Source organism: Malaya genurostris, chromosome 2 (assembly GCF_030247185.1).
Source record: "Malaya genurostris strain Urasoe2022 chromosome 2, Malgen_1.1, whole genome shotgun sequence".
NCBI classification, from domain to species: Eukaryota; Metazoa; Arthropoda; class Insecta; order Diptera; family Culicidae; genus Malaya; species Malaya genurostris.
This window is the reverse complement of record NC_080571.1, coordinates 306142341-306159128: the sequence shown is the minus strand read 5'-3', so window position 1 is coordinate 306159128 and position 16788 is coordinate 306142341. Positions and strand designations below refer to the sequence as shown.

Here is a 16788-nt window from a genome sequence, read left to right as displayed (position 1 = left end):
TCAGGCGTTATGTTTTCAAATATGTCGATTTTAAATAGAAATAAATGGAATGGTGTAGTGAACGTATTTTTTACGCGATTTTAACAAATGTCTCAAAAGATGTACATTAGAATAGCAAAACAGTGAAAAGCACGACGAGTTTCTCTTAATCTGACTCATTAACAATTAAAATATTATATTAATGAAAAACGACGACGCCTAGAACAACGTGTTTACTTCCGTTAATTGCTCCAGTTTTGATTTTGTGTTGCAGAATTTATACACTTCAACGAACTGCCTGAAAAATCACGTGTGAATCAAACCTTTTAAAAAGAAACTCTATGTCGAGTTCGTTTGTAAAATAGTCTTATTTGCAATATTTAGGTGCATCAATACAGCAAAATAATCAAAGTGGTTAAACAATATTTTTTCTGATTTTCGTTAGATGGTGCTCAAAATTCACAATCGAATTTATTTTTTGATCTACTCTAGCTCTTGGAATATTAATCTAGCAACAACGGTCACATCAAAGAAATGTAAGAATACATTCAGATATATTCATACAAAATGAAACTTTGATGTTTGCCAAATGATAATCGTAGCCGTGCTTAGTCTCTTATGATGTCAGTTTTTGGTCTATTAACTTTATGTTGTCAATTCTCTGTCAGAGGGTGGGTAAAACAACATAATTATGAAATGAATATGTCTCAGGATCGAGTAAACATTTTCAGTAGCTCTTGCTTTTTACCTTACCTTTAACCGAATAAGCAATCCATCACATCACTTGAAGCAGAGGGTTCAAAGTGATATCTGGATAGAAAATTCGAGTTACGAGCTTTGAAAGAAATACATTTTTTTAGTAAGGCAAGTTCAGACCATGATTAATTGTCATGCTCATAATTTCATGAGAAATTGAAATAATTGGTTTCATGATTTCCTAATCATGACGGCAGTAACGGATTTCTTTCCGTGTACTAGTGGTTTTTATGATAAAATAATTTTTGTTTGTGTTATAATTTCGCAAAATCGAATCGAAGCGGTGGGGCGAACAGGGCCAATAGACTCGGTCTGACTAGTAAATTTAGTATTGTTTTTTCACAAAAACGGGCAGATTTTATGAAACTCAACACAAGTTTTAAGTTCTTACCAACAAAAATAGTCCAAAAATCTCCAAATCTCGGGCATAATCGATGATCACAAATTACCGATATTATAGACGACGTGCGTAAACGTTTCTACGACACATTCGGCATCGAAAGAACAAAAGATAAGCGGAGATTCCGAACCATCGAATGATTTGGATAGATGTTGAGTTTACTAGGACAAATTACGCAATAATCAGCACAACAAAGGTTGCATTGAATGCAGCTCACCCGGATTTAGCGTTCAAATGTCAACATTCTTACATGCGTAAATTGCTTTACTGAGCCAGACAGTGAATTAGATTATGATTGAAACGTTTTTTATTCGCTGTAAATTTGGTCTTAATTCAAATGCAACTGCATTTGATTTGATCACATAATTTTTTCTAATCATTTTGCATATTTCTTTAATAAAATCAATAATTTTTAAATGAAATGATATTTTTCATGTACAAAACAGTAGCATAATTTCAATAAGGCAAAAAAAATCATTTGCATACAATATTTAGTTACGTGGGATTGTTTACCGCGTGAAAATGTTGGTGGACTCCGAGCCAGATTGCGCCCGTATAAGTAAGGACATGCTCCAAAAACCAAATGGGTTTTGTAACTGAAGGTTGTAGCTTTCGAACAGTATACAACAAGACCAAAAGTGGTCATTTTCGCTCCGGACTCCCCTATTGTGCGAACCTACCGGAAAATTACAGTTTCAGTAACATGAAACGTATTTTAATTTTTTTCAATATTGGAATATCCGGACGTTATTCAGGTTAACCACATTTGAATGAACTTTTGGAGAAAAAAAGCACACACACACACTGTCTACACAACTCAATTCAAGCTTGTTTAACAGTTATACCACAAAGTGCAATCAATTGAATATTTTCACATATTGCTAATTGCCCAAATAAAGAAGGCTGATTGTTTTGCCAAACACGAGTATAGGATGTAAGCATTGAATTGATTAGAAATCTTGATTCTAGAATACGTACCTACCCATCCTGAACGGGGACAAGCAAACAGCCCGTTCAGGTAAGACTCGTTCTTCCAATAATAATGAAGTACAAAGAAATTACTAGAAAGCAAAGCTTTATAAAACATAGCGCATAGATCATCGGCAAGGTATTGATTTATACGTATTCAAAGTGAAACATCCTACCTAAGTTTAGGATCACACTGCCGTGATGAATAATTGGTTGTTTTTTGGATGTATCGTGATGGCAATAAGTACGGCTCAAGCAGACTTCGGGATCTCGTTAACAGTGCCAAACTTCTCAGCCAACATCAAAAGTGCAATAGGAACCGGAGTGAAAGTAGTGCTGTCTGCAAACGCCACAATCTCTGCAAATGACGCTCTTGACGGTAGTGGAGCTTTAACCGCAATTCGGACTATTGTTTCCAACGTAACGAGCCCATTGGGAAACCTTTTGACAGCAATCCAAAACGCGGCTAGTGATAAATCCACCGACACGGGTATACTTCATTCAAGGCTCGGTGATTTGATTGGAAGTACTTCCGAAGCTCTGTCAAGTGCATCGATTGCTGTCTCCGTACTGGAAACAATAACTAAACCGACATGGTACGCAACAATTACCGGTAGTTTGAATACCCTCACGGAGCAAGTAACCAACATGATCGGCGTTTTGGGTGAAGTGACAAGTACGTTTCAAACGGCAGCAACCACCAGCCCGCCGTACACATCGGCTAACATCTCTACGATCATTACCCCGGCACTGGTTGCTACGGTAACGAGTCCACTCAAACAAATCGCTAGTTCGCTAGCCGCCATCTCAACAGTGGTTACTTCGATCGGAAAGGATAAGCAAAATGCGATCAAGTATATTCAATCGGTTAATAGTACGATTACCAACGGTAACCGAACGTTATCGATTTTCATGAGTGTCCTGAATAAAACGGCAATTTCCACTGAAAAATCCGCTGTCAATTCGGTAAATTCTGCTTTGGCTGCAATTAAACAATCCTACGCCGGTATTCAAGCGAAATCATCGAATTACAACGGAGGCGATATGACCAATCTGACAAGTTTCCTTGCCAATATACTCGATTTGAACAGCACAACATTCGAACCAGTGACAAATGCCGTGATGTTATTCACTGATACCGTGACGTTGGCATACGACGAACAGATTAGCAATGTAGCGACCGTCCTGCGAAATACAATTTTTAGCATGACCAATGATGCTTCCAGCAGTTCCAGTTCATTTGCCACGACCTGTCTCGCAAGGTATGGCGGTCAGTTGCTATCGAATGCAGTTTCCGTGGCTCGTTTCACGACCTGTCTACAATCGGAACTGGGTAGTTTCACTTCGGTACTGCAGTTTGCGGCAGCACAGTACAACGAAGCGCGCATTTCTACCAGTGCAATTTCGGTGCGGTTCAATTTGTGCACGGTTACTAACGGGAACTGTTCCGTGGCGGTAAGGATTTTTTGTTGTTGCTTTCGATAGATAGTTCAGCCCATCGAATAATCGCAAATTTCATCCTCAGTACTTTGCCAATTTCGATGATCTAACGGTACGAGTGAACAACAGACTGCAGCTGGCGGCATCGGGTGTCGAAGCGGGATTGTACAACATTCAAGGTCGGCTGTCGACTTGTCTAGTGGCCGTCTCCAACGATATTCAGGATGTTGCACTGCAGGTGCAGAGCAAATTTGTCAACTGTCTAAGCACGGGTAAATAGTTGGAAATGTCAAATGTTAAACATTGTTTTACACAATAAAATGAATTAAGAAAAAAAAACAAGCCGAAAAGTGATTTTGTTTGAGAGTTTCGCTAGGTTTTGTGAGTGCCAAAATTTCGGTGAATAGCTTGAGTATATAGCCAAGTAGAATGACAAAATACTGTCCGGTATTCTTTTAGTACTAGTGCAGCTTATCAAGTGAGTTGATATCACTTTTCTAGCAAATGAAAAACGCTTTTTGCCTTTGTCATATAGAAAGACTATGTAATAACTGTGAAAATCGACTTTTTACACGAGGCCCAGAGGGCCAAATGTCATATACCATTCGACTCATCTCGACAAACTGAGCAAATGTCTCTGTGTATGTGTATGTATGTAACAAAAATATGCACACACTTTTCTTGGAGATGGCTGAACCTACAAGGACTCCCAGCGGCTATAAATTATTATTTGCACAACCTTTTGTCAGAGAAACACATGCATTTTTCTCATGGCGATTTGGCAACATTCAGAATTAGCTGGGTCTCTCGCAAGGCTCATGCCTTAGTCCGCTCCTCTATATTTTTTCCATGAATGACATTGACAGCTGTTTACTAAGACAATTGGTAGATGATGGCGTAGTTTCAGTTACTGGACCCAAAGCTATTGATCTGCAAAAACCATTGCAAGATACCTTAGATAAATTGTCCGTTTGGGCTGTTCATCTGGGTATCGAATTCTCTGCGGAGAAAACAGAGCTGGTCGTCTTTTCAAGAAAGCATGATCCCGCGCAACTTCAGCTTCATATGATGGGAAGAATGATCCAACAGGTTTTGACTTTCAAATACCTCGGGGTATGGTTTGATTCCAAATGCACGTGGGGAGGACACATTAGGTATCTGATAACAAAATGCCAACAAAAAGAAAATTTTCTTCGAACAATAACAGGATCTTGGTAGGGTGCTCATCCGGAAGATCTAAAGAAATTGTATCAGACAACGATACTTTCAGTGATGGAATATGAATGCGTATGCTTTCGTTCCGTTGTAAACTCTCATATTATCAAATTAGAGCGAATTCAATATCGTTGTTTGCGAATTGCTTTAGCCTGCATGCATTCGACACATTCAATGAGGCTTGAAATTCTGGCGGGAGTTCATCCATTGAAAGATCGTTTTTGGGAGCTTTTATCGCGACTGCTAATAAGATGTACTGAATCCCCTGGTTATTAATAACTTCGAAAAGCTAGTTGAGCTTCAATCTCAAACAAGATTCATGACAGTATATTTTAACCATATGTCACAGGAAATCAACCCTTCAAGATATATTCCTATCCGTGTCAGCCTCCTAAATGTCCCTGACTCAACTTTATTTTTCGACACATCCATGCAGCGTGAAGTGCGTGGAATCCCGGAACACCTATGCTCGTTGGAAATCCCAAAAATATTTACAAGTAAGTTCAGGCATATTGACTCAGAGAAAATATTTTACACGGACGGATCACGAATTAAAGAGGCTACTGGATTTGGTATATTCAACAATAACGTTTCGGTCTCATTTAGGCTTCAAGAACCTGCATCTGTTTATATAGCAGAGTTAGCAGCAGTTCATTATAGTTTGAGTGTAATCGTCACATTATCTCCAAACCATTATTTTTTTTTCACAGATAGTCTGAGTGCAATTCATGCCATTCGCTCAAACGCTGCTGGCAAAAATGATCCGTTTTTTTTGGGCAAAATAAAACACTACCTGAACGTCATATTGAATAATAGTTATCAAATCACAATAGTTTTGGTCCCGGCTCATTGCTCCATTCCAGGCAATAAAAGAGCCGATATTTTAGCCAAACGTGGTGCTATTGAGGGTGAAATTTATGAGAGACCGATTGCTTTCAACGAATTCTATAGCGCGTCTCGCCAAAGAACACTTGCCAGCTGGCAAGCTTCTTGGGAAAAAGATGATCTGGGTCGGTGGATGCACTCAATTATTCCTAAAATATCGACTATCCAATGTCCCAGTTCGCGACATTCTTGCTTATCGTGACCTACATGAAACTTCTTTATCATTTCATGACTTACATGAAATTTCATTATCATTTCATTAAGTCCATTGGAGTTTTAAATTTTATTTTATGGTAGACTGGTTTCTCTTCCATGAGTTCAACCAATAGCCAGCTATCTTATATTAAATAAAAGTGATGAACTGATACAAACAAACTTGAAATAGTTATAAGATCATGTACAAAATAAATGTATTTCATTTAATGTATTTTATAATAGCAACTCGCTTGATAAAAACAGTGTTTAGATTTAGATTAACTAATGAAAACCAACATACTACACACTTAATTGGATTACCGACCTCAGCAGTTCAAATCTCGGTAGGTAATTTTTTCGGTAAAAATGACGTTTCTTCACAGCGGTACCTTGAAGTACAGCTATCAACAAATGTTAATTCGTGCTGATATATCAGTAGAATGAGAATGTTCGGTAGCTCGGCAGTTCAAAACTCGTCAAAAGAAGCAAAAACTACCGAACGAAGTTAAGTGTGTAATATGATATTCGAAATGTATTAGGTTTAAAATACTATGTATTGTGGATGCCACGGCGAATAAACGTGTTTATGGAAAAAAGATGGCTGAACCGATTTTCACAAACTGAGATTCAGATGAAAGGTCTCATGGTACACTAGCCTGCTATTGAATTTCATTTGGATCCGACTTCCGGTTCCGGAGTTACATGGTTATATGTAAAAATTAGGGAAAAGTGTGCACTCAATTTTCTCTGAAACGGCTTAACCGATTTTCATAAACTGAAATTCAAACGAAAGGTCTTACAGTTTTCTAGAAATTTCTAGAACAATTTATCCAATCCATTTTATCCGGTTACGGAGCTGAAGTATGATAAGTGGAAAATTACCCATTTCATAAGTAATTTTTCACGGGCGTTGGTCAAAACCAGATACAAATCCCACAAAACTGTCTAATTAATTTTTCTAGTTTGCAGAGATTATTAGTTTGTGGACATAAAAACTTAATTCGGCACAACTGGTTCCCCCTTTTCTTGTTCCGAAAGCACCGAAAGTGGCAAAAAAACAAAAATTGAACTCACTTCGATTTCTCAGTGATGCTTGAACCGATTTTCACAAATCTTGATTTGAATTAAAGCTTATATATCGTATTAAACCTACTGTGAAATTTCATCCGGATTCGACTTACGGTTTCGCAGTTACAGGGCGATGAGTGTCAAAGATTTCGAATCGCCATATAGAATGACAATATGTACAACACCGGTATGTGGTGGTACGCTGGAAGATGAAAACACAAAACGAACGATGCGTGTTTTGTTCTATTTCGTACGGATGTCTGCTACTAGTGAGTGATATTGGTAAAAGACGGTGCTGCAGTTGATAAAACATTTTGGTATTTTATAATAAGTGCGACCGAAAGAATAAAAGAATTTGAATTAATTGAAATTTATTTGAAAAAATATGCAATTTTTATGCTGTAATATTGTGCCCGTGGTGTAGTTATGTCAAGAGTAATAATAATACTAATAATAATATTTATCATAATAATAATAATAATAATAATAATAATAATAATAATAATAATAATAATAATAATAATAATAATAATAATAATAATAATAATAATAATAATAATAATAATAATAATAATAATAATAATAATAATAAATAATAATAATAGTAATAATAATAATAATGATGTTCCGGGAAGTCTTGATTCTCAGCTCTTATTCGAGGAAACTGAAGAAAAATTTGCAATACTATCGCGTAAAGAATAAAAACTTCCCTATTTTTATAAATGAAATTACGTGATACAAAATAAACGAGTGAATAGGCATTGACATATTCTAAACAGTTGTTATAAAATCATTTTAAATCACCAAGTAAAGGTAAATAGATTTCACGCGCGTCTTGATTCTTCATTATTAATTGGTTATATAGGTTGATCTGGGCAGCTGGCTACCGAGAAAAATATTAATTTATTGTTCGAAATATTAATATCAACTGTTTTTTTACTATGTATTCAATATACCGATATATGTTATCTCTGTTATTAACTTTGTAATATCAACGGATTTGCGCAATAGTTGATTTTTATCATTCAATTTATAATCCTGAAAGACAATCAATAACATGGAAGAAGAAACCATTCCAAATAAAACTTTTCTCCAAAGTTAGACGGAAATTGATAGGTTGAATGAAGAGATAATTTAGTCAAATAGAGTAATCAGAGGTGAAACATTGAAAATATCTGATAACTGAAAGGAAAAAGAAACTCCTGCAATTGTCGCCTTTTACGACATGGAAGCAGGAAGCCAGCAAATCTATTCTTGGTTCATTTTTTCCGCCGGATTCCACACGGCATCTAGGCTGGTACTGTCCGGAGAGAGCTAATAGGTACTATCAATCTCCTAGTGGACCCCAGCCACCAGAGTAAACAGGATTTGTAGAGTTTGTTAAGTCCGAACAAACTTTCGTATTTCTATTCAAAGAACAGTTTTTTTGCGAATTTCACAGTAATATTTATGATGTAATGAGTAATATGAGAAAGGCATCATTACACCATTAGGTGAATTAAAACAAGTTTTTCTGTGTTGAGTAACAAGCCTTCAAGTTATTTCATTGTTACAAATAACAACTGAGCAATTCGTTTGATGTTTTCGCAGATTTCGTATGTTCAACAATAAATAATACTACTGTGGGCAAAAAGTAGTAAGACTTTGTTCATAATTTCAACTAATACACTTGTGCCAACGTTTAATACGTCAATTAATACACTTGTGCCAACGTCTTTTTCAATCCTCGAAACAGTTGTTAAAGTCAATTTTCGGAATAGCATTCAGTTCGCGTAGCGATTCACGTTTGATGTGTCCAATTGACTCAAAACGGATCCTCCGGAGCGGTCGTTTGAGTTTGCTGAATAGCTAGAAGTGGTATGTGCAGTATGCAGTATGCGACGGTGATTTATAGTGGTGCAAATACCAAGAGTTGTGGGCCCATAATTTCGACCTCTTTTTACGAATAGCTTCGTGCAAATAACGCAGAACACTCAAATAGTATTCTTTGTTGACAGGAATTCGGAGTGCGCCACAGCTTGAAAATCGAAGAAAACTGTCAACATTACCTTGATTTGGACGTGGTTCGTCGTCAGCGCGTTCTCGACCCTCTTTGAACAACTTCAACTAATCAAAAACACTTGCTCGCGACATACAATTATCTCCGAAGGCCATTTGCAACATTCTGAACATTTCGGACCAGAAATTTTATTCCGCACACAAAATTCAATGGAACTTCTTTGTTGAATAATTTCACTCATTATAAATATCGTCGATTGCACTTTTAATACTTCAGAAAGACAGACGTATACTAAACACTAATAAATATTTCGACGTGACACTTGGTACAGATGTCACTGACAGTCATACCAATCTGGAGAAAAAATATTTCGACGAATAAGGTTTCCGCGCGAAATATAATTCAAAAAATGTTACTGCTTTTTTGCCCACAGTTGTATACTACTAAGAGAAATTGAATATGCATTGAGTAACGTTTTGCTATATGAGAAAGTAAAATGTAGAGCAACCCTAATTACCGTACTTTGGTTTCTCTACCTTTAACTCTGTGCAATTTTAATTATATAAGCAATACTCAAGATATTACCGCAAATGACCGGTCCTGTTGCTTCGTAAATTAGAAATAAAATTATGAACTCTAGGTCACGCTATTATTAACCCTAATCAGAAAGTATCCGGAATTAAATGGAGGTTGAACGTATTAAACTGTGCTACATATTTGTTTTACGAACGTTAATATAATCTTGGCATATAAATTGTGGAATTTTCTAGAAGAATAACAATTATCTAATTAGATTGATAATAATTTAAAATGATTGATTGTAAAACTTATCTCTGCTTTTTAAACCTGGTGCAACCGTTTATTTGAAATCAGTTTCGAACCTAGTTTCAACGTCATTGAACTGAAATTCAAGTCAGTTTTAAACCTAATTCTTATATCGGTTTTGCTTAAACCTCCGTTGCTAAGTGCGAAACCAAGACAGTTTCGTGAGAAGTGTTTGTTTGATGGAACTACCCTCGGTCAGTTTCTGTTTTCTCAAGCGAAAACGACGTAAGAGAAACCGGCTGGTAATCCGATTCATTCAAATATTAACACCAGTACTGGTAATAGCTGCTGTAACACATGCAGCATCAATCGCTTGAAGTTAGTAGTTTTGGATATATTTTGGAGGCAGTTTTCCATTAGGTGGGGACAGTTTTGTTAAGTGCAGTTGTGAACCATGTGAATGAAAAGGTGATAAAGTTTGACGTGTGTGAAAATTTTGTACATAATCAATAACATTTTTTCGACAATATCTCTTTGAAAAAAAACTGGTTGAAAATGTTTAGCTCTTTTCCAAAGACAGTCTGGATAAATTTCGGAAAAAAAACAAAGTATGCAATAACTCTTTGTAACAATAAATCGAATTGGCCCGAAATTCGTCATATTTATAGAGAGGAGTTTTCATAATATAAATATCTTTTTCATGTTTCGGGAAAGATTGAACCCCTAAAACTCATCTTCCTATACGCGCCTGATAATTTTCAATGTGCGTCATATCAAATTGCGTCAGAGTTTCGAACATGTCATCAAGAGGTATAAACCTGTTTCCTAAGCAAAAGAAGGCAGTTCTCCGTTAGATGATTATCTAGCATCGATTTGCTAATTAACGACATATTAACCCTTCCACACCGGTTTTCATTAATGAATTTTTCAATCAAAAAAGCGCGAAATTAATTTGAATGCTGTTGAACTACAATAATTTTATGGTTTGAAAGCCGTAATTAAACCCGCGTGTGATATACATACACCAAAATTCATTTCCACAAAACGCCGAATAGTACAAGTAATAGGACTTAAAAGGTTCGCAAAAAAAATTTATAGTTATTGGCACTAATTTTCATTCTTCTTTAAACCATTTCCCATCCCGATCTGTTTCCTGACGTTTGAGAGTTGGCAGCTTTGCAAAACATACGCCAAAATAGAATCGAAATTTATCGTAGCGAAATGAAATCACCTGCCGCCCGTAAAATTAGCGTCCACTAAATAGAAATTTGTTTTTACCTTTGCCACACGAAGAAAAGTTTGGCTATCTATGATATGATATGATATGATATTGGAACGGTGATGCGGTATCTGCTAAACACTGTATGATAGGCTGGCTGGTTCGATTACAAATAATAAGCCCACGTGTAAATAAAAGGATAGTTGAATAATCTCCTTCCGATTACTAGATCTTGAGTCAGTCGTGGTGAAAGTCGTAATGGAAATTAGACTTAATAGGTGAGGAGAAGAGGGCACCTTTTGTCCGCGTATTGTTCAAGTATAAAGATTGCATTCAACTCTCTCTAACTAGTACGTTTTTATGCCTTATAGATCCTTCCCGATCCCCTGATTCTTAGTAGGTGAAAAAATATCATTCAAGAGATACAGCAATACCATAACTATAGATGATGAAATAAATTTATTATAAGGAAAATTTTCTTAATAGTACGATCTGAAATATCGGAAAACAGTTTTTTATACTATATAACGAAACTATCTGTTTCCATTTGTTTATGAATTAGAAACATACTTTTAGAAGAAATAAAATTTACACTTGACGTAAGTTTAGACGTGCCGTAATTGCTTGAGCAGTTACAGAATATTACATCTAAAATTGTGTGTCTGTTTCGATGTCGAATTCATCTAAATTAGCAGTTTAGTTAATGACATGCTTTGAATTATATGCATTGAATTCAACTGGATTGCGACGCCTCTTTTCATGTGAATCTCACTGAAATTTACACGACATGGTAGTAGTATTATAAATGAAATTGAAAATTCGATTGAAAATCGTCATCGATGTAAAACTGAAATCGAATGTATAAGTTTTCCAATGTAAAACTTTAAATTCAATTTCTTGGTCCGAATATGTGCATGAAAAAAGATGTAAACTCACAAAATAATTTTATTTTCACCACCAGCTTTATAATTTCCAAAAGGTACATTAAAGGCTTATAACATAATTTTGTGAAAGACTGTGGTCAGGCGCGTGTACTGAGCATGTAAAAAGTTAGCATTTTCTTGTTCTTCTATCAGATGATAAAGTGTTAAGCTATAAGAAAATGACAGGCACTAAGGAATTGAGAGCATTGAGGTAAAGCAAAAATAAAAACGGCCCTGTATGACATTCTTGAGGTACTTCTGAGCCAACTGTTAATGAAGCTTTTATGAACTAGTTTAACCGACATCTCACCATCATTAAGATATGATAGCTTCAATTCTAGCTTTTTAGTACTGAAGCCAAGTCTGTCAAGACAGGGGAGCCACTGGAAGAAATAAAACCATAGGCAGGCAATAGAAAAAAATTGGGATTCTTCCGTTTCGGGATTCATCCGTTTTTCGCCAACCGTTTTCTCTTTGAATAGCGTTAAAAAGTCTAAATAGATACACTAATTAAAAGAGTTTTGAGTGCAATTTTTCAATTTATTGTCCCTGTTTTGCATTGTCACAAAAATACCTGTTCGAAAATTTAGGTACTTATCACCTTGTAATTCCGGAACCGCAAGTCAAATTGAGAAGCATTCTTCATCTAATAAACTCATCATATCTCGTGAGGTAGCAGCAATGGGGGAGTACTGGGAAATGGTTCATCACACACACACACACACACACACACACACACACACACACACACACACACACACACACACACACACACACACACACACACACACACACACACACACACACACACACACACACACACACACACAAGACAATGGTACTAATAACCACTGCAAAGGATAGATCTTCATGCGAGCAACGAAGCAGCGTCGGCTTCGTTCGCACCCGAATAATATACGGACAAGTCCGAATATCAGAGCGATTATCGAACAATGGCGAAGGAAAGCGAACGATGATCATTGGCATTCGTTACATTTTTGATATTCAAGCAACATTAGAGGCACTCTATGAAACGGTTGACAGTATGGTTAATTTTCCTTATTTAACTTTATAGAAACCAGGAGATGGCAGGAAAGTTCCTTTTGGAGCATCTTTTTTACATATGAATAAAAAACACATATGCAAGAAAGACAAGCTGTTTTCTTGTTGTTTTGATTAAAAATAAAATAATAAAACAAATTTTTAATGTATACTACAGATACTCTCATGGTCTGCAAAATAGAGAAAATCATGCCATGTCTTTACTGACGAGCCGAACGAAAACGTCGTTTTCGGCTAGTACTGGCCGATTCAGATATGGTCATTTAGGGGTTAACCTATGTTTAGCTTTTCGCTCGGCACTTTGGTGCCAATTAAAAAAGTGTTTTGCCACTAGCTTTTACTTTACGTCTGCTTAGCGGTTCAATTTTAACTGTTTAAGTTTGCTCTAAGCAGTGCAATTTGAACTGCCCTGCATTGATGAGTCTAAGACGAAACGTAAAGGAAAATGAATACGGTTATGTGTCCTAAGCACTAAGCACAGCAATTAGGTTAACCCCTAAATGACCGAATTTATGAGTTAAGACACTACGTCTCAGTCAAGTCTCACCTGCGAGATGTTAATGAGAAAGGCATAACTGCCCCGCTGAGTGGATTATTGCTAATCTGTATTTTTACTTTCGTGTAGAATTTTTTTTCTCATCTTTCTGCTTCATCGGATATGCAAGAAAGTCTGCGGACACAAATACCATAATGCTGATTCTGCTTTTTGAAATCTTCCCGAATGGTATAAAGGCATCAAAAGAAAGTTTTTCGAACTCAGTTGGCTTTTGGCAAACATTTGATATTGGTGTCATGAATAAGTGGTTTCTGCTAGGATGTGCCCTGGTGGCAGTTAATTTTGTCAGTGCGGATCTTGGTTTGTCCATTAGTATTCCGAATCTATCAGCAACGGTGAAATCTGCAATTGGAACTGGCACCAAAGTGATTACAACGGCAAACGCGAGTATCTCGGTGAACGCAACTCTAGACACAACTAATACCGTGTCATCACTACGGCTTGTTATCGGAGACATTGTAACTCCACTAGGAAATCTTTTTTCGGGAATCCAGAATGCAACAACTGATAAATCGGGAAACACTGATACAGTAATAAGTGCTATCAGCGATCTCGTAACGGCTACAGCGACCGCTTTCGGTACTGCAATATCTGATGCAGCTGCATTGCAACCAGTAATTAAAGCTGGATCGTACGACGGATTGACGGGAAATTTATCGGCGATATCGGATACAGCGAACACATTAACCACAGTATTCAGTGACATCAGTACATTGCTCACGCAGATAACGTCTGCAGAATATGCCTATACTGCGAACAATGTTTCTAAGGTTATAACGGCTACCGTCGTCGGTACCATCACGAAACCACTGAAATACATAGTGGGCAATTTGACGACAATCGGAACAATAATTACTGCCGTTGGAAAAGATAAGCAAGCAGCCATAGCCCTACAAGCTGCTGCTAACACATCGATGAACAGTGGTTTGAAGGATTTGGTATCCGCATCAACATCTTTCAATAAAACTGTCAACAGCTTGCAAACTTCTACATTTCGGCTATCCACAACTAGTCTGATCTCCATAAACAACTCGTATGCCACCATTTTGGCTAAATCAGCCCTCTACAACGGAGGAGATAAAACTAACCTAACCACCTTCTTGGCCGCCAATATCGATGCGAACACTACAGCAATGGCACAAGTAATGACTAGCACCCAGAGTGTAACGGAAACAGTTTTTACAACGTTGAGCACAGAGACGTCGAACATTGCAAGCGCCCTGCTGCTTGGTATCAACAACATCACCAATACGGCGTCAACCAGCGACAGCAAGTATGCATCCGCCTGCGAGAACAAGTATGGAGCCATGTACAAACAGCCGACAGTTTCCATGGCACGACTTGCGCCCTGTCTATCACAGGAAACATCCGGATTCAGTACGTTACTGCAGGCAGTGAATGTCCAGTTCAGTGGCCTAGTTTATGCAGTTGGTGCAAGCGCTGTCAAGCTGAACCTTTGCACAGTATCTACTGGAAACTGTAGTGTTTCGGTGAGTACAAGCTACTTGTTGGGTGGTGGTGGTTTCACAGGTTCCTCACTAATTTTGTTTTTTTTTTATGTGCAGTACTTCGCCGACTTCACCGCGTTTAGTGATCTCGTAACGGCCAAATATAACCTGCTCACAACACTGGTGACCACGGACAACAACATCCTTACCGCCCGTGTCGACAACTGTATTGTTGCCGTTTCTAACGATATTCAAGATGTGTCGAGTGCCATACAGAATAAATTCGGAAATTGTCTAACAACTGGCAGCTAAGCGACGGCCCGAACCAGCAACGCCGGTACAGTAGGTTATAATTGTGATACAGGAAGGTTGTACCTAAGCTCGTACTATCGAATCAAACACGTACATATTTAATTCATTTCTTCAGTCTGCCATCGATTCATCGGGCCACATGAATAGTGTAATGCTCGTACATTTTTCCCGAAAATAAAATCCACGGAGTAGAATACAGTGTTGATAAAAACAAAAGCAAATTCAAGCATGTAGTACACTCTCCATTCGAATTCGAATATATATATATATATATATATATATATATATATATATATATATATATATATATATATATATATATATATATATATATATATATATATATATATATATATATATATATATATATATATATATATATATATATATATATATTGTTGACAGCGAAAAGAAGAATTGTTTTGATTCATGTATGTATGTATGTATGTATGTTTGAAACCACCATCAGTTCAAGGTATGCGGTAGACTTACAGTAGATCCGAATTGGATTATCAGATAGCTTTCATATAGTTACTATGAAGAAGGCCAAAATGGGTTTTGATGACCCGGCGCCTTCCAGCAAGAACATCCGGCCATATAATAAAGAATTTCGCTGTACCAGCTTAAACCCACCTGATGGTTTGTTTGTTAGAAGGGTGCGTCTTACTCATTTCAGACCTTCAGGGAAAAACACAGCTACCCTCACGTGACTCAGGTTGGCAATCCACTCCATCATCCAGTCATTCACTTGTAAGATACCCTGATGCACTCCCCGCCCCTCCCCGTTGTCGATATACAGAGGGGTCTCGTATAACGCGGTACACCGGGGGCGTGAAAAGCGAATCCGCGATAAACGGGACCCAGAGCATATGGGATTTCGACTGATTGGGGCTGTGAACGATTATCTCGCTTCGGTTGACAGATAGAGCTATACAATCTTCGGCAAACTTGCTGGGGATACTTAGACCAACAATTTAGTGTAGTTTGACCGACAATTTGTTGAGAACTGATCCGCCAGGGGCGCTTTGAAAAGAGCATGAATTAATTGATATGTTCACAATAGAAAAACGATTTGAACATGGAATATCGCGAATATTTTACTTTCGGTGGTGTCGGTGTTTTCGGAAAGAATGTTCCGGAGGTCAAAACAGATCAAATGGTGTGAACAGTAATTGAAATTTCTCGCATGGCTGACTGTTGTGCGCAATTCAGCGTTCGAAATTCCTGCAACTCAAAATCATGTTGACTTATTAAGATGGTTTCTTCGAGAAGGTGTTTTAAGGTTCCAATATCTATTGAACGATTGATGAAACAGCTCTTATTGTATCTACAATGTGATCTTCTGTAACTGAATACCATACTTGTTTATGAGAGTGATCTTATCGATTAGTTTTTGAATAAGTTGATGAAGGAGAGACAGATTTTGAACTGTTTTTCTAGAAGGCGTTAGTAAGTTACTAAATTATTAGGATGAATAAGCTATCGCCATCTGAAATCTGAGGAACTTGATAGAGTGAAAACTCGTATTTCATACTTAATGTTTTGATTATTTATACAATTATATAATGTTAAGTACATAAAATGTGACATATATTGC

At 37.1% G+C, this 16788-nt stretch overlaps 2 protein-coding genes across 7 annotated transcripts in view; one reads left to right on the top strand and one right to left on the bottom strand.

The window, feature by feature from the left end:
- The window catches only part of LOC131430992 (serine-rich adhesin for platelets), a 371249-nt gene that overhangs the window by 129068 nt on the left and 225393 nt on the right, over positions 1-16788 (bottom strand). The window lies entirely within an intron of this gene.
- Positions 10005-15412, top strand: LOC131430995 (serine-rich adhesin for platelets-like). The gene is made up of 3 exons (XM_058596339.1): positions 10005-10139; positions 13501-14921; positions 14997-15412. Exons 2-3 carry the CDS (start codon positions 13566-13568, stop codon positions 15189-15191), a joined length of 1551 nt encoding a protein of 516 aa, XP_058452322.1. The 5' UTR covers positions 10005-10139; positions 13501-13565; the 3' UTR covers positions 15192-15412.